The sequence below is a fragment of the Etheostoma spectabile genome, chromosome 1 (assembly GCF_008692095.1).
Source record: "Etheostoma spectabile isolate EspeVRDwgs_2016 chromosome 1, UIUC_Espe_1.0, whole genome shotgun sequence".
Classification (NCBI taxonomy): Eukaryota; Metazoa; Chordata; class Actinopteri; order Perciformes; family Percidae; genus Etheostoma; species Etheostoma spectabile.
In genome coordinates, this window is record NC_045733.1 from 1,172,851 (window position 1) to 1,193,293 (window position 20,443).

At 39.1% G+C, this 20,443-nt stretch overlaps 2 protein-coding genes across 7 annotated transcripts; one reads left to right on the top strand and one right to left on the bottom strand.

Annotated features, from left to right (window-relative positions):
* Window positions 1-1,265: 1,265 nt before the first annotated feature.
* On the bottom strand, window positions 1,266-14,699 carry slc7a9 (solute carrier family 7 member 9). 5 transcript variants are annotated; one of them, XM_032515887.1, is made up of 14 exons: window positions 14,546-14,673; window positions 14,144-14,145; window positions 13,711-13,833; window positions 11,527-11,674; window positions 10,098-10,340; window positions 8,214-8,339; window positions 8,017-8,116; window positions 5,632-5,676; window positions 5,297-5,420; window positions 3,756-3,859; window positions 3,348-3,444; window positions 2,918-3,067; window positions 2,106-2,280; window positions 1,266-1,902 (listed from the first exon to the last, which is right to left on the bottom strand). In XM_032515887.1, the coding sequence occupies exons 3-14, from the start codon at window positions 13,822-13,824 to the stop codon at window positions 1,841-1,843; spliced, it is 1,488 nt and encodes a 495-aa protein (XP_032371778.1). In that variant the 5' UTR covers window positions 13,825-13,833; window positions 14,144-14,145; window positions 14,546-14,673; the 3' UTR covers window positions 1,266-1,840. The 5 variants fall into 5 exon arrangements, with proteins under 5 accessions (XP_032371778.1, XP_032371756.1, XP_032371771.1 ...); XM_032515865.1 differs by having other exon boundaries at window positions 13,711-13,830; window positions 14,546-14,672; XM_032515880.1 differs by lacking the exon at window positions 14,144-14,145 and having other exon boundaries at window positions 13,711-13,830; window positions 14,546-14,699.
* A 1,831-nt stretch (window positions 14,700-16,530) lies between these two features.
* On the top strand, window positions 16,531-20,443 carry nudt19 (nudix (nucleoside diphosphate linked moiety X)-type motif 19). 2 transcript variants are annotated; one of them, XM_032515908.1, is made up of 3 exons: window positions 16,531-17,446; window positions 18,069-18,382; window positions 19,042-19,283. In XM_032515908.1, the coding sequence occupies exons 1-2, from the start codon at window positions 16,658-16,660 to the stop codon at window positions 18,354-18,356; spliced, it is 1,077 nt and encodes a 358-aa protein (XP_032371799.1). In that variant the 5' UTR covers window positions 16,531-16,657; the 3' UTR covers window positions 18,357-18,382; window positions 19,042-19,283. The 2 variants fall into 2 exon arrangements, with proteins under 2 accessions (XP_032371799.1, XP_032371792.1); XM_032515901.1 differs by having other exon boundaries at window positions 16,533-17,446; window positions 18,069-18,276; window positions 19,042-20,443.

A 20,443-nucleotide genomic window follows, 5' to 3' on the forward strand; every position in this document is an offset into this window, starting at 1 on the left:
TACCCAAACTACACTGACGATGAGTTGTCTTGCATCATCGCTAAAGCACCAAAACCTTATAAAGACACACTCACAAAGTTGTTGTTTTTTGTAAATTTCAGGGTGGTTTTACTTTTTTTCCCAGGACCCAAATGAAAAATGTTGCTTCTTTCATCCTGGAACCCAGTGTAATGTCCATTAAAGAGTGATGAAATGCAATGCAACGACTCATCTCAGCTCAGTGCAACATTTCAAAAAGCCAAAAGTATATGGGAGGAGATATGACTGAGTAAGCCAGAGCATTTGTGTTACAGCCACTGTGTGTGCATTGACTCACAACTCAAACTTGGAGCTGACCATTGCCAAGAGAGTCCTGCGTCTTGTCCTCAGTCTACATGTGGGACCTTTTGCCTTGCTTCTGTGGGACAACAGCATTCTCTGACAAAAGCACCATGAACATTTATAAACGGAGCCAAATGCAACAGGCTAAATAACCAACATGCTGTTTCTCAGGTACAGTTTCATTCTAATTTGGCATCAGTTGCTAATCAGCTTCTCTGCAAATGCCCTCTCACTCAGCACAGCCAATGCAGATTTTGTGGCACTTACTGTAGACAACCTTCACTTTTACACCAGGGAATTGCACATGAGTGATCCTACTTTGACTCACTGTGTAAGGAAAGACTGTATGCCACTAGAGGGCAACAAAGACCAAATGCAGTTTCTTCATAGCCTCAGTTCTTTATGAAACTATAGTGTTGAATGTGTACTTGGCCAGGGACATGTCACCTTTACTCATTCTGCTGTCCAAGGTAAGGTTTTCACATATTATGGCAATAATGACAACAATCATGAAGACTACTGCTCCCCATCTTTGCCCGTTGACTACTATTATAGCTACCACTACTGTTATTAATCACAATAACATTAAAGTATGATTACCTATCATTAGAAATATTGAATATGCATACATTAATGCATACTATAGTAATATTACTACTGTAGAAATATGGTAATGATAGCACAGACCCTCCATGCCTTTGCAGTTCCGTACAGCGGTGCTGTTCTGACATCTGGTGTACAATTGGGACCAAATCACAAATGTTATTGCTCTCACTAATAACTGTAGGCACAAACATAATCACCCAGTCTTTTCCATTAAAACGTTTCTTGCATCAAGTATTACACATAGCCCACAAATACAGGAACAGACCACCAAATTCATTTTTACCACAAGAGAAGTATGAGATATTTGTATTTTTTTATCAACTGATGTCAAATTGCTCTCAAAAAGATTGATACATTTAATAACCATCAGCTAAAACAATGCAGCACTGTTCCAGCATGTTCCAGTGTTAGAGCTATGAGTGAGACTATTATTAAACAATGTGCAGACATCTTCAAAGAAACTCTGTTGTGTCAGTTTACAACCACAAAACCATAAATACATGTTTCCACATCTTGTTGCATAATCTACTGAGCCTTCACGTTGTCTCTGCAATGCATTGAAAATGCAATGTTTTGTTGCTGAAGTGCAGTTCTACATCAAGTGATCTTTGGCCCAGTAAAAACTTAATTGCACATTAACTACAAGAAGAAATGTTTACCATGGTTGCTTAACGATGGTGCTGGTTAAATTCATAACAAAAGTTATTTTTGTAAATGATTTATTTTTTTATGTGGAAAGACACTCCGCAGTGCACTGCATCCCCTTATACTTTTTTCATGCAGCTATTCAGCGGAGGTGAGCTCTGATTTTTGGCTATGATCCACTTTGGGAATCAGATTTGAAGCATTCAATTTCCAAAACCATTCACGACAAGCAGCAGAAGTTGACCTTGGTTGTAAGCTCTGTCCCTTCTCATTCAATTTTCTCAGGAGGAACTACTTCCATCAGCAGCTGGAGATGCATGGTAATGGGCCCTATAGGGGGATGGAGGTCACATGGACTCAATGACATCAGCACAACATAACACTGTATTTCATTGGTTTGCTTTTGACAATTTGAGCACTGTTTTTTCCATGTATTCAATACTGATGGTCAATAATTAATATTAATATTTCAATAGCTAACATTTTGAGAAAAAAACACTTGATTGTCAATAAGTTTTTAAAAGTAAACTTACTCATGAGTTTGCGTGCCCAGTTGACCTTCCGGTGGACAAAGGGGTAGTAAAGAAGAAGTCCACTGAAGATGAAGATAGTACAGTAGAGGTACTCCAGCTCTGGCTTATCAATGATGGGAGCCAGGACTAAGTAGCAGGACACCACGACCATTAGGCCTGCTATGACAATCGGCACCTTTAAGTAATCACACAATTACTCAACATCCACTGTTTAGTATTTATTTGTATTTCTGCCCTGTGTTCACAACACCAAATCTCCTAAAAGGTTATGTAAATGAGAGTATATTTCCCTTAAAACAAAATATAGTTTCAGGTGAATTCTTTTACAATTCCTGCAACTGCAAACAAATATTACATTAGCCTCAAGATATTCAAAAATGAACTTGGTTGATTGACAACCAATAAAAACAGAAGAGAAGAATAAGACTAAAATATGATCTATTGCATAGGGGTGACACAAATAAAACAGTGTATTTGCAAAAGCTTGGTTAAACTTTCAAAAAATAAGCCTATATTGGGGTTTCTATTAGAAAATGTTGACCAGGTCACACCTGTCCAGTGTACAATGCAGATGTTGTCTAGATTCACCACATCTGTGTGTCTTATATTCACTGTCTTGCTACATGATCAGTTAATAACAATTCCACTGCATAGCAACATCCAATGACCTGAAACCACATCAGAAACATGGCACCAGACTCATCCGATTTTGTGTTTTGGTGTAAAGTTACAGATTGTAGTGTCAAGTTAGCAATGCATCAGAGCAGAACACTAGTCTGGAAACCAGAGTCTGCCAGCTCAGCGGGCCTCACCTTTACTGGTCTATGAAGCTCCTTCCTGGTGAAACGCATGACTATGAGCGCTAGTGCTGTGAGACCGTAAAACACCCACTGAGCAAAGCTGAAGTAGTTAATGAGGGTATTAATGTCTGCTGGGATTATGTAGAAAATAGCCAACATACCCTGAAACAGAAAGAAACCAAATATTGTATTCAAATATCTTGTTGACTTTACATGGCAGTAAATATACTATTTATCTAAACCTACATGGGATATTTTAGGGGTAATATGGATGAGACTTTTAAAAATATGTTTTAGGTTCATGTCCTGTTGAAAAAGAGTCGCAAACTGTACACAGCACATATTGAAAGAGCATGCAATTGCTTAAACATTTAAAAAGTCAGATGTACTGTGACCAAATTGAAATGTATACAAGGGAACTCATTAAATATGCAGGACTCACATTTAATATGAGAGCAGGGGCTGGAGTGTAGCGTTTCAAGCTAATATACGATAAAATTTTCACCATGTGACCCTCTCTACCAGATACATAGGCCAGCCTGTGAGAAGAGAGAGAGAGAGAGAGAGAGAGAGAGAGAGAGAGAGAGAGAGAGAGATAGAAATATGTCTTGTGCCGTTGTATTCTTGTTGTAGTCTACTTCTATCTTTTTCATCTGTTTGTCTGTCAAAGTCTTTCTACCTCGCGCAAGTCAGTATGCTCACTTTTACTTTCAAACTGTTTACTTGTGTTTTATTTATCATACATTCAAATATGCACACCACATAGTTTAACACACACAAACAGAAGAATGACTTCTTTTGCATCTGTATTTTATAAATAATGTGGCAGTTGTCACATTGTCTCTTTTACCTGCCAGCAGTGAAGCAGCTTCCATTGGCAGATCCGAATGTAGAGAAGACAACAAAGAGAGGAATGATCCAAGACAAAGGGTGAAGGACTCTGTCTCCAAAAGTCTAAAAAGGCACAAGCAAAAATTCCAGAAAAGACAAGGGAGCAGAGTAAATGAATTCTGAGCAGTTAGTGAGGTTTCATATAAAATTATCTGGAATGAACAAAAACTGTCTACACACAATGTAAACATGTGGGAAAAAAAGATTGGCCACCAGAGATGGGAAGTAACGAAGTACAAATACTTTGCCAATGTACTCAAGTAGATTTTTCAGATATTTTTACTTTACTTTACTATTTATTTTTTTGGCAACTTTTTACTTTTACTTCTTACATTTTAACATGAATATCGGTACTTTCTACTCCTTGCATTTTACAAAATTGGCTCGTTAATTTAGTTTTGTACAAAACCTTGTCTACTAGGTGGGATTGTGACTGCATGTCGGAGAATAGCGCGGACACGCGCCTCACACCGCGAGCGGGCGCGCACAGCACACGGAGAAAAAAATGAGAGAAAAGAAAAAGAGACTAGCTTTCCGGAAGATAATCAGCTGAGATTGTGTGTGTGCGTCCTTGAGAACTTTAAGTCGTATAACTTACAATATGTTGTCACTTCATTTTATTGGTCTATAGTTCTGGCAAAGTTAAAGTTAGCTAGTGATTTTGTTGTTTGTGTGCTTCACCTGTTACCTTACACCTGGCTGTTAAATCATAATGGCGTTTGTTGAACGCCCTTGCTCACAATTGTACTTTAGGTGTATTATTTAAATCCTACATGTAGCCTTTACAACCTTATTTATTTCTTTGCAGAACCACACACAAACACAGCCATAGCAGAACTACCCATGCCCGTGTTTGTACTGTTGCTTGATTGTAATATCAACAGAGAGAAGTTGTCTCCGTCTGTTTTTTAACAGACACAACTAGGGCTTTAAATACAGTCCTAATTTAGTCCTCACTAACAAGTTTCAAATCATTTCACTGTGGAGTTCCCGTTATTTTTTGCATCATCAAAATTTAATCTAAGTGGATGGTAATGTACAGACTTCTCACAGATTCACAATTGAATTCATATCTTGCTACTCAGTCAGAATCGTATTAACCTGGAGTCTCTGTCACAATAAACAGGTTATTTGTTTTAAGCCTATTGGCAGACAGCCATTTAAAATGTAGCCAACATTGTAACATGGTTGTGGTCCAGGTAGCTTTGTCATTCACAAGGCTACTTTTACTTTTATACTTGAAGTAAATTTCCTGTACTTTGTTACTTTTACTTGAGTAAAGAAGTTAAATCAGTACTTCTACTTTTACTTTTAGTCATTTTTAACACAATTATCTGTAGTTGTACTTGAGTACGGTAAGTGAGTACTTTTGCCATCTCTGTTGGCTACTATAGGCAGTTCTCATTACTGTAAATCCATTTTACAACACCACTAAGATATTGAAAACAAATTTAAAAACCCGGATTTCTCTATAACCATGTCAACACATATGCCTCTTACCACAGCAACAGCTGGAGACAACAGCAGTTCAGTGCTGGTCATAACAGAAAAGTAAGAGATGTTGACCAACACGTAGCACACAGATACCAAAGGGATCCCAATGAGGATGGCCAGTGGCAAGTTCCTGAGATGAATTGACAGAAAATCTATTTACTCAAGTGCACTTTGTGCAGCCTACTCTGACAGACATGCTGCTCTGAATTTGCATATAACATTAAATAATTGTAATAAAAAATTCAGATTTCACATGTAAAGATCCCTCTTAAACATTATTAGTAGTAAATAGTTGTAAAAAAACTCATAAACATGGAAAGATGAGTTTTAGTTTGTCTTACCTGAAGGGGTTTTTTAACTCTTCTGTAATGAAATTGAGTTGATTCCTAAGAAAACAAGGACAGTGTGTCATTTCTTAAGGTAGCGTAATGCAATAAAATAACAAATACAAACAACTATGGTTATTCAATCACAGATACAAAGAACACAAAAGCTTAATCACTCTCCTCTGCAGAGCACCAAATTGAAATTTGCATGGATTTAGTCAGCCACTATTTTTTATTTTCTGCAGTCCTACGTAAGAAATCCCTGCAACCCCTTCAACATTCAATTCAATTCAATTTTATTTATAGGGTCAAATCCCGTCAGTTATCTCAGGACACTTTGCAATTAGACTATGCCTAGACACTCTATAATTAGAATAGAATCCTCGATGGCCCGACTGCATAGAATAGAGGATAGCATCAAACACCCTACCATTAGATAACTGCAGAACACAGTGTAAATAACTAAATATCTGTCTTCAATACTGTGCATATCTCATTAAGTGTCAAAGTCAGCCGTTAAGCTCTCGTGCAACCGTTACACTTATGTCCTTATTATTGGGCCAAACTTTAATACTGTTTATGACAAAGCGTGCATGATGAACAATGTGTTTGCGTATTAGACTTTCAAGTGGGGGATACCACTTGTTGATGCTGTGATTTTGGCAATCACAAATTGTTGGAAACATTTAAATACTGCGGTGACCCCTGTGCTTAATGCTGCATGATGGCACTGCTGGCACGGCAGGAGTAATATGCCAATGGAAGAAACAGGAGAGAAAAAGGCTTTAGTGACAATGAATGGCTAATATGCTGATACAAGTTCCCTAAAGCTGTGCTCTTGGATCTATGTACTAAATTGGATCCAGTATTGAGGGCAATGCGCCGGAATCGTGCCATCCTGGTCCAAATACAGGTCCTCGCCACTCTGGGGGCAACCTGCTGTTTCCAGAGGGAAATGGCAGACAGATAAGTGTTTTAATTAAATATAATAATCTTCAACTTTATCGGTAAGGCTTGTTTGGACATAATATAAAGTTCTGTTAAATCTTATGTAGGTCTGGTATATCAAAACTGTCCACGAGTGCCGCATTGCCTGCCATTTTGGATGGTATTATTAATATAGTTAGTCGATACATCAGGTTTACCTACACTGTGAAAGAACAGTCCAAAATTATATTTCAATTTCCAGCAATTCTGAGCGTCTGAGAAGTTTTTTGCTTTTTCCCCACCAGTTGTCATGATTCGGTGTAATAAAAAAACTGCCAGGGTCATTAACATACTGATCAGCATTCACGTGGTGCTTTGTCTCATAGAATGTGCCCATGTAAATGTGGCCATATACTTTTAAGGGCAAAGGAGTAGACGGTAAACAACTCTGTGTTGTGTTTTCAAGGTGTAGTGCAGTGAGATATGATCCGCAGTGAGCATGGTCTATTTTATTAGGAAATAGAGCCAGCTCTCCAACCTCCAGCTAAAATAGAAGCTCTGCGTATCTGCTCCGGAGGGCTGCAGACTACTGGAGCTGGGACGGAGTCGGAATGCAGCCGTTCCACAGTCAGTGAAAATACACACATTGACTTTAATGGAAACCTAAGGACTCCGCTGCCGTTCTGGAGCGGATCCACAAATTGGGGGTAAGACTGTGGAGAGTTAGATTTTAGCACTTGCCTGTGTGCAGGGCTTAAACTATTCTGGCACCGTGGCTGTTGACAGGACGGGATAAGAGGCCATTTTGGGCGTACGTACACTTTTAGTAAGGATCCTACGCACAGTTTTATAAATGAGACCCCTGAAGAGGAGAATCTAACGCAAAACGGCAGACCTAAACATTCTAAACCATTCAGTAAATGCATTCTTTAAGTACAACCACAGATGCAAACACAGCAACCAATGGCTGACTGGTGGAATGGAGGAATAGTAAAATGCTGCACACAAACCACACCCGCAGGCATCTAATATGCACAAGACCTGAGTAAACCGCTGGGGAAGTTGCTGCCACCCACTGGGCCCAACGGTACTGCCATGTTTCTACAATCCAACAACCTGTATTTTATCGTCATGTGGATATAGAATTCATTTACCTGGTGAACACGCCAAAGATGACGAACCCTAACTTGGTTAACTGTTGGTTAACTGTGAAACATGGTCTTTTCTGGAGATAATAATAAAGTTGTCTGAGGGTTGAACCCACACATTTGGAGAAAGGGCACAAGGCTAAATAGTTGTTGAACAGGCTAGTCACAATGCTTGGTATATAAAGTTAGTACAGCAGGAAAATGCTCATTGCTCATCATATCGGTTAAAAAAGTACACTTCAATGCATTGCTTTAGAGATCAGTGTGGTCAATCTTATACTGTACATCATGTTGAAAGGCAAAAAAAGTTAAGTATAACCGTTACCATCCATCATAAGCCCAAAGCCCATTGTAGAATGCAAGCCCGATTGCTCCAAAAGACGATGCTGAGCCTTCAAATGCATTTGAGAATGTCTCAGTGTTTCCTGGACACAAAGACATAAATATCACTGGTTATATTCAAACGTTTTCATTTAAAGAGGAGTTGTGTATCAAAGACACTGATAGTGCAAGCAAGCCCACCTTGTGCCAACATAACCATGCCGGCAACCACGATGACAAGAATGATGAAAAGTTTGGCTGCAGTGAAGAAGTTCTGCACGTAACTTGCCAGTTTTACACTTAAACAGTTGACGGTGACGATCAAAACTGAGAAGACAAAAGAAACTGAAGAATATACAGTATAACATTCTTACTTAGACATTTGAAATGAATTGTGTCCCTCAAAGAAGATTATTTCTATACTTATATTACTCAAATATTGAATATTACCCTTTGACATAGATGTAGACAATTTTGTAAAAATTCACAATTGGTTTCCTTTGTCTTGTTGGCTCCTGTCAAACCCTTATGTGAATTGCGTTGCCTCTTATTTCCCAGAGTCCCAAGACAAGCTAACTGCAAACTGTACTGAACACCATCCACCAGGTTAGCTGTTTTGTTTAATTACTTTCATTTTAGATCCTTTTTCTTCAAGTCTGCAAATTGCAAGTCCACTTTAAAATGATTAGCCAATGTTTTTGACAGGGAAACTCATTTCAACCTACAATAAAGTTTGGGGCCACTAGGGGGTAGTAGAAATAATAATAATGTACTGTGGTTGTCTGGTGATGGGGAAACCGAGTTGTGTGCGCCTCAGGATGATGTTATGAATCCAGACGCAACAATGTCTCCGACATATCTGGGATTTACACAACATCGTTTAAAGCAGCAATAGTAGTCATTGCAGCCAAAAAAACAACGGTATCTACAAGGAGACCCTCTTTCTTTTTGATGAGTAGGCTAAAGCGACTTAAAGGAGAGTTCCGGCCAATTTTTTAATTAATCTTGAAGGCTACATGTCTACGAGTATTCTCGATAGGGGAAAAAAATGACCAAAAACGGTCTTAGCAAACTGGAGTTGCTGCAGCTAATGGCCAGAGCTCCCAGTTAGCTACAGTGCCAGTTGTGGGGGCATGTTCTAAAGTGTGCCTGTGTGCCTCTTAGCAGACACAAAATGCAATATCAACTGGCTCCAGACAGCAAAGGACAACGTATCTTTTTCTTTCTCTTTTTTCTGCGGGGTGGCGCGTGAGCCAGCTCACGGTGTGAAGCACGTGTCTGCGACAGAGTCCGCATCAGAGTCCGCAACAGAGTCCGCAACAGAGTCTGTGGTCTGTCCTTCAGAGAACATGTCATGCCTTTGCGACAACAACTTGTAGTTGATTTACCAGTAGCTAACTGGGAGCTCTGGCCATTAGCTGCAGTAACTCCAGTTTCTCCAGTTTCCAGTTTCCAGTAGTTCTCCTTTAACACAAATGATTGTTCGGTCAACAAGAGTAATGCAAGGTCAAAATTCAGTGTGACCGCAGCAGAAAACACTTGCTTATATACGTACAGTCCAGCAGATGTAAAGCAGCATTAGGATTTATTTGGAGTTGTGTTTTTGGCCACCTGACAAAGGAAGCCCAACTTTCACTGTAGCTTTAGCTCACTTTTGGTCTCCACCAACCCCTGAGGGTAATGGCTGTCTCTTTCGCTGTTAAATGCTCCAGCCAGTCACCAACTTTGTCTGTCTTCTGTCATGTGATTGAGCAGGTAGTGAACAATGGGTTTATAACATCCTTTTGCTGAAACAGATTCCTGTTAGCTGAAAATGATGCTGTAACTCAACTCAAGCGGTTAACTGGATGTAAAACCAAAACAATGCTAAAACTTGCTAAAATGTGGTGGAATTGCAGAGCCAGTAATTCTCTTGGGGTTTATCATTACTCACTGAGTCACTCATTTCACATTAGCCTACATGTAGTTGTTTGATCTGCTGTTACTATAAAACATTTATTACAACAGTTTTAAATATGTGATCAACAAGTAATGTGTTGTACTTCTTTTTACCATTAAATCGCAAGGCTCAAAAGTAAAACTTACATATGGCTGCTGCTGAAAGACACTTGGTAACAACAAGAGGAGGCGTACAGCCGGGGTAGAAAGGAGCAGAGGCATATTCTGCAAAGCTCAGAGTGATGATGGCAAAAGAGGAGGGCTTCAGCACCATGACAGTGGTCCAGGAGTAAAGGTAGGCTAAGAGGGAGCCAAAAGCCTCCGACAAATATGAATACTCTCCCCCCGACTTGGTGATCATGGTGCCAAGCTCAGCATAGCACAATGCTCCTGTAGCGACACATACAAATAAATACAAAAACAGAGACAGAGAGAAGAGGACAGATGTAAAAATTAAATAAAACTTGAAGGGGACTTTTATCATTTCTTTTGGTAGACAATTAAAGGAAAGTTTTAAAATGTGTCCTACCAAGAAACATTGGATTTGAACAAACCCTCTGCACACCATCAAAGCCAAAGACAGTAAAAAAAAATGCTGTGTTATATCTGTGTTATAATCCAGATCCAGTGTTTTTCTTGGGATTTGGGAGAAGTCAAGCAAGTGTGCCAAGACCATAGTGACCATAAACTATACTAACATGTACCATGGTGAAATAAAATTATGTTTGACTGTCATAAAGGTTCAAAGTCGTTTGAAGACAAACCACTGAAGCTCATACTGTACATGTTCTTTACACAGACCAGTCAGCAATGCTGCTCTTTGTGAGACTTGCAAACCAACCCTTTATTGTGCACATTTACCACCTCCACACTAAAGAGCAAAGTTATGTTTATCTAAATTCTCCCATTTTAACACACTAACACAAATTATTTTACAATCCCCATAAAGAGCAGCATCGTTATGTGGAAATGTTGGCATTTTTCTATTGCAAAAAACACCAGCATGTCTAATACATAACTGTACAATACAAAAACAGTTACTGAATTGCAGCAGCGATCAAAGTCTCCTTACCAAGCAATTCATTTTTGTTGTTGACAGTTTATTGTGTCGATTTCTCTGTGTGTCCTTTCAGTGACATAATTCTGTCCAGTGTCCATTGTGTCAGAACCTTACATTATTTAAGTTACAAAGACAAAATGGACGCAAGCACCAACTGACATTTTAAACTAGTACCTGATATTCTCTGTAGAGGATGTTGCCATACACATACTGTACATAAGTAAATAACATTAAGCAGGATAAGAGTTAGATTAAGAATCAAGTTTTACTCATAAATAGTATGTTTTGCTTTAGTAAAATATCCCAAAAGAAGATGCCAAGCAAACACAAAATTATATCTTAATATCTTTGTACCGTACACCATTGACCTCAACAATAGAAAAAATCTCACAGATAAGTGTGTTACAACCAAAACGCTGTTGTAAGTATTGTATCCAGGTTATTGATATAAAAATAGAGAGACAGACATCTCTGATCTGCCTAAAGTTATGTACTGGTTTTGGTTGCCGTTCTCACCCAGAGTGGCTAACACGCCACAGGCAGCCCAGATGAGGAGGCAGGGTCCCACAGCTCCAGAGTACAGCAGAACCGACTTGGGAGAAATAAAGATGCCCGAGCCAATCATCGTCCCCACAATCAGACAGATGCCACTTAACAGACCAACCTGAGCACACAGATGAAGACGTGGAGGGGTTACTTCAATGCTCACAGTTGAATTTCTTGAATGCTTCCGTGAAATTCATCCAGACATGAATATATGAATATAGAAACCTACTTTTTGTTACATGCTCTCTGCTATTTAATGTAAATAGTTCTTAAAACAGTCTGGGATTGAGGTTGTGATTAAATATGTTATTTATGATCTGGACAACTTGTAATTAGGGTCAATCCTTACCTTGGTTAATACTTTAAGCCTACAGTTTATTTAAACATAAATGGTCAGCTGGCCAGACAGCTAGTCTGTCAGCTAAAAGGTTCAACACAGGGTCCTGTAAAACACGTCATAAGGAGATATCTAATGCGGAAACTGATTTTGATATCTGAAGGATACCGCATCCTCAAGGTTCCTCTTATCTAAACTATCTTGCCACACAAAGTCAGCCAGGTGTAAAGATCATTGTAAACCCACTAATAAATCAGGTGAAGGCCCCCCTTGCTCAGACCACACCTATCAAACTCAGCCTTCATTTTGATCTCAAGTACTGTCATGAAACAATCCGATCACAATTGTTTTGTGATGTTCTAAAGGTTTAATGAGAAACCCAACAATAAATACACATACGTATGCAAACTCAACAACTCGCTTTATTCATTTCAATGATGTGAGAGCAGATAGAAAGGGTCAGCAGAGGAAAGGAGGATTGCTCCAAGGTAGGTTCCTGCAGATCATTCTTCAGGGAGTAAAAATGTGTAACAATGTATGATACCAATCACATAAGTCAGAAGATTAAGGCTTGGTTCAGAGTTTTCACAGAATGCAATGAAACGCTTACAAGAACTTCACACATACGTAAAGTCTTGTGACTCTGTCTTGCACGTTTGTGATTTTATGTTGTGGTAACAGACAGAATTATAAACACCTGGAAAAGTACTCTAATCCAAACGATATGCTTGTGCTAAAGTCCTATCACCATTTGTTATTATGCTAATAAAAATGTAATATTTTATTTTCTATTGACTTTTATATTTACTGGCATCAAGCTAACTTTTCAGCCACACTAGTGGGTCCAATGATGGGGATCAATTGGTTGGTTTAGATGTTTGATTCAGACTGAAATATTTCAACAGCTATTGGAGGTTGTGGTGATTGCTTTTACAGACGTTCATGGTCTCCAGAGGATGAAGCACCCTGACTGGTGATTCACTGACTTTTCAAAAAGTCGCAAGAACTAATCAATGAATTCCCATGAATTTTGGTACACATAGCCATTGTGACCATAGGATATACTGTATTCTACTAACTTTAATGGGCCACTGGCTTTCATGTATGGCAGCAATACCAGCAGGTCAATAATGACCAAATACTTTCAAAACTACTTATATTTCCTCTAATCTCAGCAGTGTTTTTGGTTGAGTATGAACTTGCAAATGTTAGCGTTCTAAAACACTAATGAATAAACATTACTTGCAAAATGTAAGCATGTTAGTATGTTGACATTAGCCTTTAGATTACTATCCAGCCTTACTCATCTGATCTCATAGCTGTAGACTTATCTGAGCACACAAACCTAATAATTACCACTATCATGTGATTATTGTCCATTTGCACATGGAACGAATGCTTAAGAAGAAGACAAATTACTCCACCACAAGCATGCAGACATGTCAAAGGTGTGTGTCTTCATGGATTCTTTTTTTTATCTCAACTAACCAGATATGTTACCTTAGAAAGTAAGGGGAAATGAGGTATTCATTTGTCATAGTAATCCTAATTTATCCAGTGAGATTTATCCATTCAGTCACCCTAAATTCACTTTAGGGTTTCAGAAGCTTAGGAAGCCTAGACAGCACCACTAAGTGGATCATTGTGGAGTTAATATGTAGAGACAGTTGTTGAGGTACTGCCTGGTACTCAGTTTCAGCCCCCCCACCCCCTCATTGCAAAAAGATACTGATGGTGGGATCCCACTGTGTGAACATCTAATCAGACTTGTTCTCAGGAACACACACACACAAAGTCAAGCAAACAGATACACTCACATCTTTTTGAAGCACAGTAGCTTTCGGCTGCTTCTCTTTATTCTGACAGTCCATGCTGTAGCCGGTGGATCCATTCTGCGACTCTTTCCTCTTCCTGATGTTTCCTTCTTCCATTTCTGTCTGCTGGAGAAGAACCAGTTACATTAACTTTGATAAGAGAAGTTGCTCAAGTTTATGTTGCTTAAGTTATCTGATTTTAGGAATTATAGGGGAACACTGTGCCCTCTCCTCGTATGTAGCTAAACAATAAGGCTCACACAAGTAAAAACAAGTCAGTGAAAATCCACTTAAAGCAAATGTATTTAAAATGTGATTTTACAGATTGTATTACCATAAAATGCCAATTATCCAGTTTTTGACTTTAAGTTGTACGTTCCTAGATGAAGACAACTGTAAATGTTTCTGAGCCACAAATCTAGCCCCACCAAGAGACATCTTACAAGATTAACTGTTAGTGGAACAGCTTACAAAAGGTTTGACAGGTGTAGTATTTTAAAGATCTCATCTATTGAAAAACAGCTAAACTCCTTTATATTGGTTTAGGGTGGATTATTGCTTTGCTGTAAGAGGACCACCATTATTACAAAGAAGTCACACACTCTGTATAAATATGTTTGTGCAAAGATTTTAAGTCAAATCACTGCAGTTCAGTACAAGTATTATGAGACTTTTTACTAGTGTATAGATTACTATATTATATATTAGATAGATAGATAGATAGATAGATAGATAGATAGATAGATAGATAGATAGATAGATAGATAGATAGATAGATATATAGATAGATAGATAGATAGATAGATAGATAGATAGATTCAAAAAGTGTTTTACTTACATGACTGATGTAAACCACCTCAGTGATGCTCCATGAACCTTGAATGTTTCAGACCAGGTAGTGATATGAACCCACAAATTCTACTGGTTTGAGTTAAATGAAGGACAGCAGGAATGTCTAATGCAAATGAAAACCTGGGGCTCCCTGTGAGCACACTCTTTCAGTGGGAGGTTCCCAGATCTGATTGGACATCCTGGATAGCCCTGGACGAATGGGAGGTGGGTGTAGACACTTTCAGGAAAAGTTTCAATTTTCAACAGAAAAATCTGAAACACCTCCTCCCCTCTGAGTCAGACCTAACCTGACCTTCTTCACAATGCTTCTTTGATAAGGATATATGACACCTGAGTGTGTGTGTGTGTGTGTGTGTGTGTGTGTGTGTGTGTGTGTGTGTGTGTGTGTGTGTGTGTGTGTGTGTGTGTGTGTACATTCATGGGTTTGTGTGTTGCATTCCATTTCTACTCTGCCTCTACTTCTCTCTGTCAGACAACTTTTACACTGTAATGTTCTTCCTTCTGTTTATTTCACAAATAGACTTTTCTATCTGTAAATTATTGGATTGTTTTATGAACGCGTATTCACTTTAGCATAAATTTTGATAAAATGAAGTACCCACTTGACTCCAACATTTGGTTGCAGACCATTGTAGCCTTCAAAATAAGAATGGGTTGAGCTGAATATAAGAAGAACTTGTCCATATCGTGTACACTGACTTTCTTGTCTTTCTTCTTGTGATTGTTTTCAGTGTATTCTGTATTTACACTATTTATAATATTGTAAATGTAAGTTCAGTTATTTTCGGATTCAATGTCTGTGTTAAGGCACTTAATCTCAAAGATGACATCCTCAACAAAAGGACATGCACGAATACCTGCAGGTTCTTCTAATCTGCTATTGATTTATATCACAGACTTCATCTGGTGGCTGCAGCTCTTGAGGCACTTGCACACATTCAAAGGCCATGTTCTCAATAAAGCAATTGAACAGCTGCCTCAAACAGACAGCCTCGCCTGCTCGTGGTAATCAGCTAATACAATAGCATATGATCTCAGCAACCCTGAGAACAATAATATATGACTAATAACAGAGTGCAAGTTTCAGACATGTCCACTAGGGCGTAAGATCTGACTAAGTGCATTTACAGAATTCAGGTTTTTGAGCCTGTGTACTTTTAGCACTGCACATCAACTATAACTGGGGCAAAATAATCCCAAAAGATTAGAAAATAGATGGTGAGAAAGCAGGAATCAGTCATGGACTGTATTCATTTACTGAATTGGGATATTTCAGTTAAACAGTTTTGCAGGCATCTGAGACATTTGCTGTGTGTAGAACATAATGAGATAATTTGAACACTGGGAACCATTTTTAACTCACTTAAATTTGACCTGCCAGAAAGCAGACATAGTTCAAATGTTACACATTTTAATCAGTTATAGCAAAGGTTGGGGTGCTGAGCTAAATAACAAAATCCAAATTATCTAAATCATGTTGAATTTTTGAAAGACATGTGAAGAATGTAAAACATAAACAAAGTTCAATGTCCATACTACATATTTTATTCAAAATACGGGCCATACATTGTATTGTTGTAGCCTTAGTTAATTGAAACAACTTTACCAAATTGATAGGAGATCTTTTTTCACCACTCTAGATTCAGTTGTTTGTTTGTGTGGGCAAGTACCTATGTTGTACAGGTACTTCGTAAAAGAAAAGAAAAAACATTTACATCATAAGTTCCAAAGTTTTATTGTCAGTCTCTTCTCTGTTAACTCAATAACAATAGGAATATTTTTGGGCTTTCAGATTCATCCAGCATGGGTGAAATATAATAATTATTCGATTTGAATATCTTGAGGAAACATAATCAAATCCATCAGTTCTATGAAATGTTTAATGTTTGCATCTCGGTAGGTCATCCAGCCTGCAGATGGCGATAGCAACTCGTGTCCTCCCCGAATCACGTCCCTTCGAAGAAATATCGCGAGGTAGTAGGCGGCTGAAATTCTTTGGTAACCCTAAGCTTCCAAAACACAGCCATGGTATAGTGTCGTTTAGCGAAAATAAAGACAACGCTCGGTAGTAATTAAGACAACACTCGGTAGTTTTAGGATGAATACCAATTTGAAGCACTGGAAGGAGGCGGCAACTCTTATTTTAGTCGCAGGCCACAGGCTCGGTGCAGACTGTTTATCGGCAAGGACACCGGTGACAGCCGCCCGCGGTTCTCCGCTGGGCAGCTCCGGACGGTCACATCTGCCGCACGAGTCCTGCTTTGATTACGACGTTTTACTGCTTAAGCGAAGCAGCAAAAGTGGATTCATGCCTAATGCGTATGTGTTTCCCGGCGGCATGTTGGACTCTTCGGACTTTTCGAGTGAATGGCTGGACATTTTTACATCTTTCGGGAACTTTCCTAATTTTGGTTTGAGAAGTGTCACCCAGCCGGTGGAGACTAGACCTCCAATGTTCGCCACAGACCGACTGAAACTAGGCTCTCCTATCCCGGGAGAGGTCGCCTTCCGGATCTGCGCCTTGAGGGAGACGTTTGAGGAGTCCGGTGTGCTCCTGGTTGTGTCTAAAGTGGAAGAGAAAAGTTTGTTAAAAAACATAGAGGACAGGTGTGCCACTGATCAAGTACCACACAACAAAGCAAGTGATCTGTGCAGCAGTGAACTCACCAAGTGGAGGGCTCTGGTGAACCAGAACTCCTCCAACTTCATCAGGATGTGCAGAGAGTTGGAGGTGTTGCCCAACATCTGGGCTTTACATGAGTGGAGCAACTGGCTGACTCCCACCGGCCGATACGGTGTGACGAGGTTTGACACAGCTTTCTTCATCTGCTGCCTGCAGGAGATCCCCGACACACTTCAAGATGAAAAGGAAATAGTGCGCTTTCAGGTGATACATAAATCAAATAAATGTATAGAACACATCACATGTTGCACTAAGTGCAACCTGCACAATTGGTTTATTTACATTTTAGCATATTATTTAAGCTGTTGCACATTTTTGTTTTCCCATCCTGTACATCCTTCAAATATTTGTTCTTTTAATTTATTCATATTATTATTTCATGTATATTTTTATGTATATATATTTTTCCTAGTATTTCATTTATATTTATTTTCTGTGCTTTGTGACTAATTTTGCTGCTGTAACACTGGAATTTCCCATTTTTCTTGGGATCAATAAACATCTATCTATCTATCTATCTATCTATCTATCTATCTATCTATCTATCTGTCTATGTTGACCAAAGTGCTTTACAGGGAAATAAATAGATAAGATGATGTGAAAATGTCACTTTGGACACACTCACTCTAGGAAATTGTGCCAGGCACTTTTCATTGACTATGAAAGCAGGTACAAGACTGTGTGCACAACATAACAGTGGCTCTGGTTGGTGTCTTTTCCATAACAATAGCTGATCAAGGTAATGGACACTACAGTATTTAGTGGAGATGGAAAACACACTTGTATAGTTGTTAAACACTACCTTTGTCTCTCTTTGTGTTTGCAGTGGTCCACACCCTCAGAGGTCCTCCAGAGCTACCAGGCACGGGAGATATGGATCGCCCCTCCGCAGTTCTATGAGCTCAGCCGCATGTGCCGCCTCCCTTTGCTAAATGACCTCCACAACTTCTCTAGCCAGCGGGCCACAGAGGGCTGTGAACAGTGGCTGCCTGTGGTTTACCTAAAAGATCAACACTACATATCACTGCTGCCGGGTGATGATTGTCTATCACGTCTAAGTTGCATCCAAACCAACATTGAAGCATGCCAAATGACTGTTTCATTAATTAAATGATATCTTCATTTCAGCTGTATAATATGGTGAATGAATGTGAAAGTTGTATTCTATAGTTAGAAGTGGTATTATTCCTCTGTGCTATTAGACTCCATTGTTGTCCAAAAACTATGAAATACACACCAGTGAGCCACACTTTTGACACATTATTTAATAAACATGGGCACTGTAGTTTATTTTGAGTGAAACCCAACATCCATCGACCTTGAAGCCGTAAATATGGACTATAACTCCAAATCTGTTGCTGAAAATAACAAATGTCTCCAACAAATGTACTCCTGTTCAAGTAATGTTTGCTAAAAACTACACTGCCCAATTACCACAGTAAAGATAAATATATACTGTAGTACAAAGGAATTAGCTTACCAGGTGTGAAAGTTGCAAAGTATTGAGAAGTTGACAGATGTATTGTTGGTTTTGGTCTTTGTTAAAAGTAAAATATAAAATATCATCAACCTCATTTTTTTAAGACTTGGCCATAGTAAGAAACAAACCGGATTAAGAGTTTAGCAGTAGTGGCTGGACTCTGCTATTGCTATATATAGCTGTTCTAGTGTTATCATCGTCGTACTTATGAGCATAATGTTAGTGATGAAACGGTAATGTGAATGCTTGTGGTAGATTAACCATTTGTTTTTGTTTTCCATCTCTGTCTGCTTTCTCTTGGGCTCTCCACTCTTTCCAGGTGACAAACACTACCCGTTGGACACTTTAGGAGCGTCTGAGGTGGGTACGAGCGCAGACCCTCAGCTGGAGGATCCTCAGGACGACTCTGCACTGCACCGCCTTGTGATCATAGATCCCTCCACTATAACTCTACAGATCACCATCACACCCAAGTACAAACATCTGCTACCTGTTGTAGAGCAAACGTTCCCACGTGACTCAGAAAGTCAGCTTTGACTTGCACTACGCTGGACAAGCCCCACAACTCTTCTGTGCACATGTTGTGAAGCAAGACAAGTTTACTACTCTGATAATATCAGATGGCAACCAGATGGCAAACTGGTTAGTTTAACTTGGTCGCTAATGTTATTATGAATTCACGCAGTTTAATCAGAAGACATATTTCCTATCTCATAACTGTCTGCTAACCATTGCTGTTTGTGGAAGAGTTTTTACTCCGACGTAAACTAAAATTGAATGGTGCCACACGGCTATAAGCTGTGTCTCCGTCCCCACAAAGGTCAGCACTGTATCAAGACAGCTTGCTGTGGATTAACAGAGCAAATTCGCCTGTCAAAGTTCAGCAAGGTCAAACTCTATGTGGACCATTCTCGTGGATTAATTTTGCCTCCTTGTGCCGATCCTTTGATCACGGTAATTCTATTGGAATTAATTTTGCTGAAAAATATTTGTTGGCATGTCCTGGCCTTAAAGCTGGGACATTGTGACACATGTACAATACCAGGACTCTGAAACTGAAGCAGCTATAAGGAATTCCCTCATCATAAATTTTCTCTATGATTTTTCTACCTTGACATGTCAAAATGTATTAAATGGAAAAGGCTTATTGTTACCTTGTCAATGACCAATGACTGGTCTTAACCAGACTGTGTTCATGACTCCAGGTCCATGTTATGTCACAGTCATTGTCATCAGAGAGATTTTAAATTAAATTAGTTTGATTTATTGGGATCTCCATTAGCGTGGGCCATAGCCACAGCTATTCTTCCTGGAGTCCATACAGAGATCTGTTGTTCGATTTCTTATGAAATGTGCTGATTACGAATGAATATTACATTTACATATATAATTTATTGTGTCTAAGCAGTTGCCAGGTGGGGGCCCACAATTACAAGACACACATACACTTACTATAAAAAGGAAAACTATGGTTACAGTACCTTAAAAGCCCTCATCTAAACTTTGTATTGATCTAAGCAAATGTGATGCAAGATGCAGTAAGGGGGGGGGGGGTCAGGTTGCACTGCAGGGCTTCACCTTTGGGTGTCTACCTGCTCACAGCAGTGTCTCCCATGGCAAATTGATAACTCATAGAAAATAATCTGTCGAATGGATTGTTCCCTGTGGCTGCCATTTATAAATTAATTTATTATTAATCAGATCAATGTATTAATTATTAA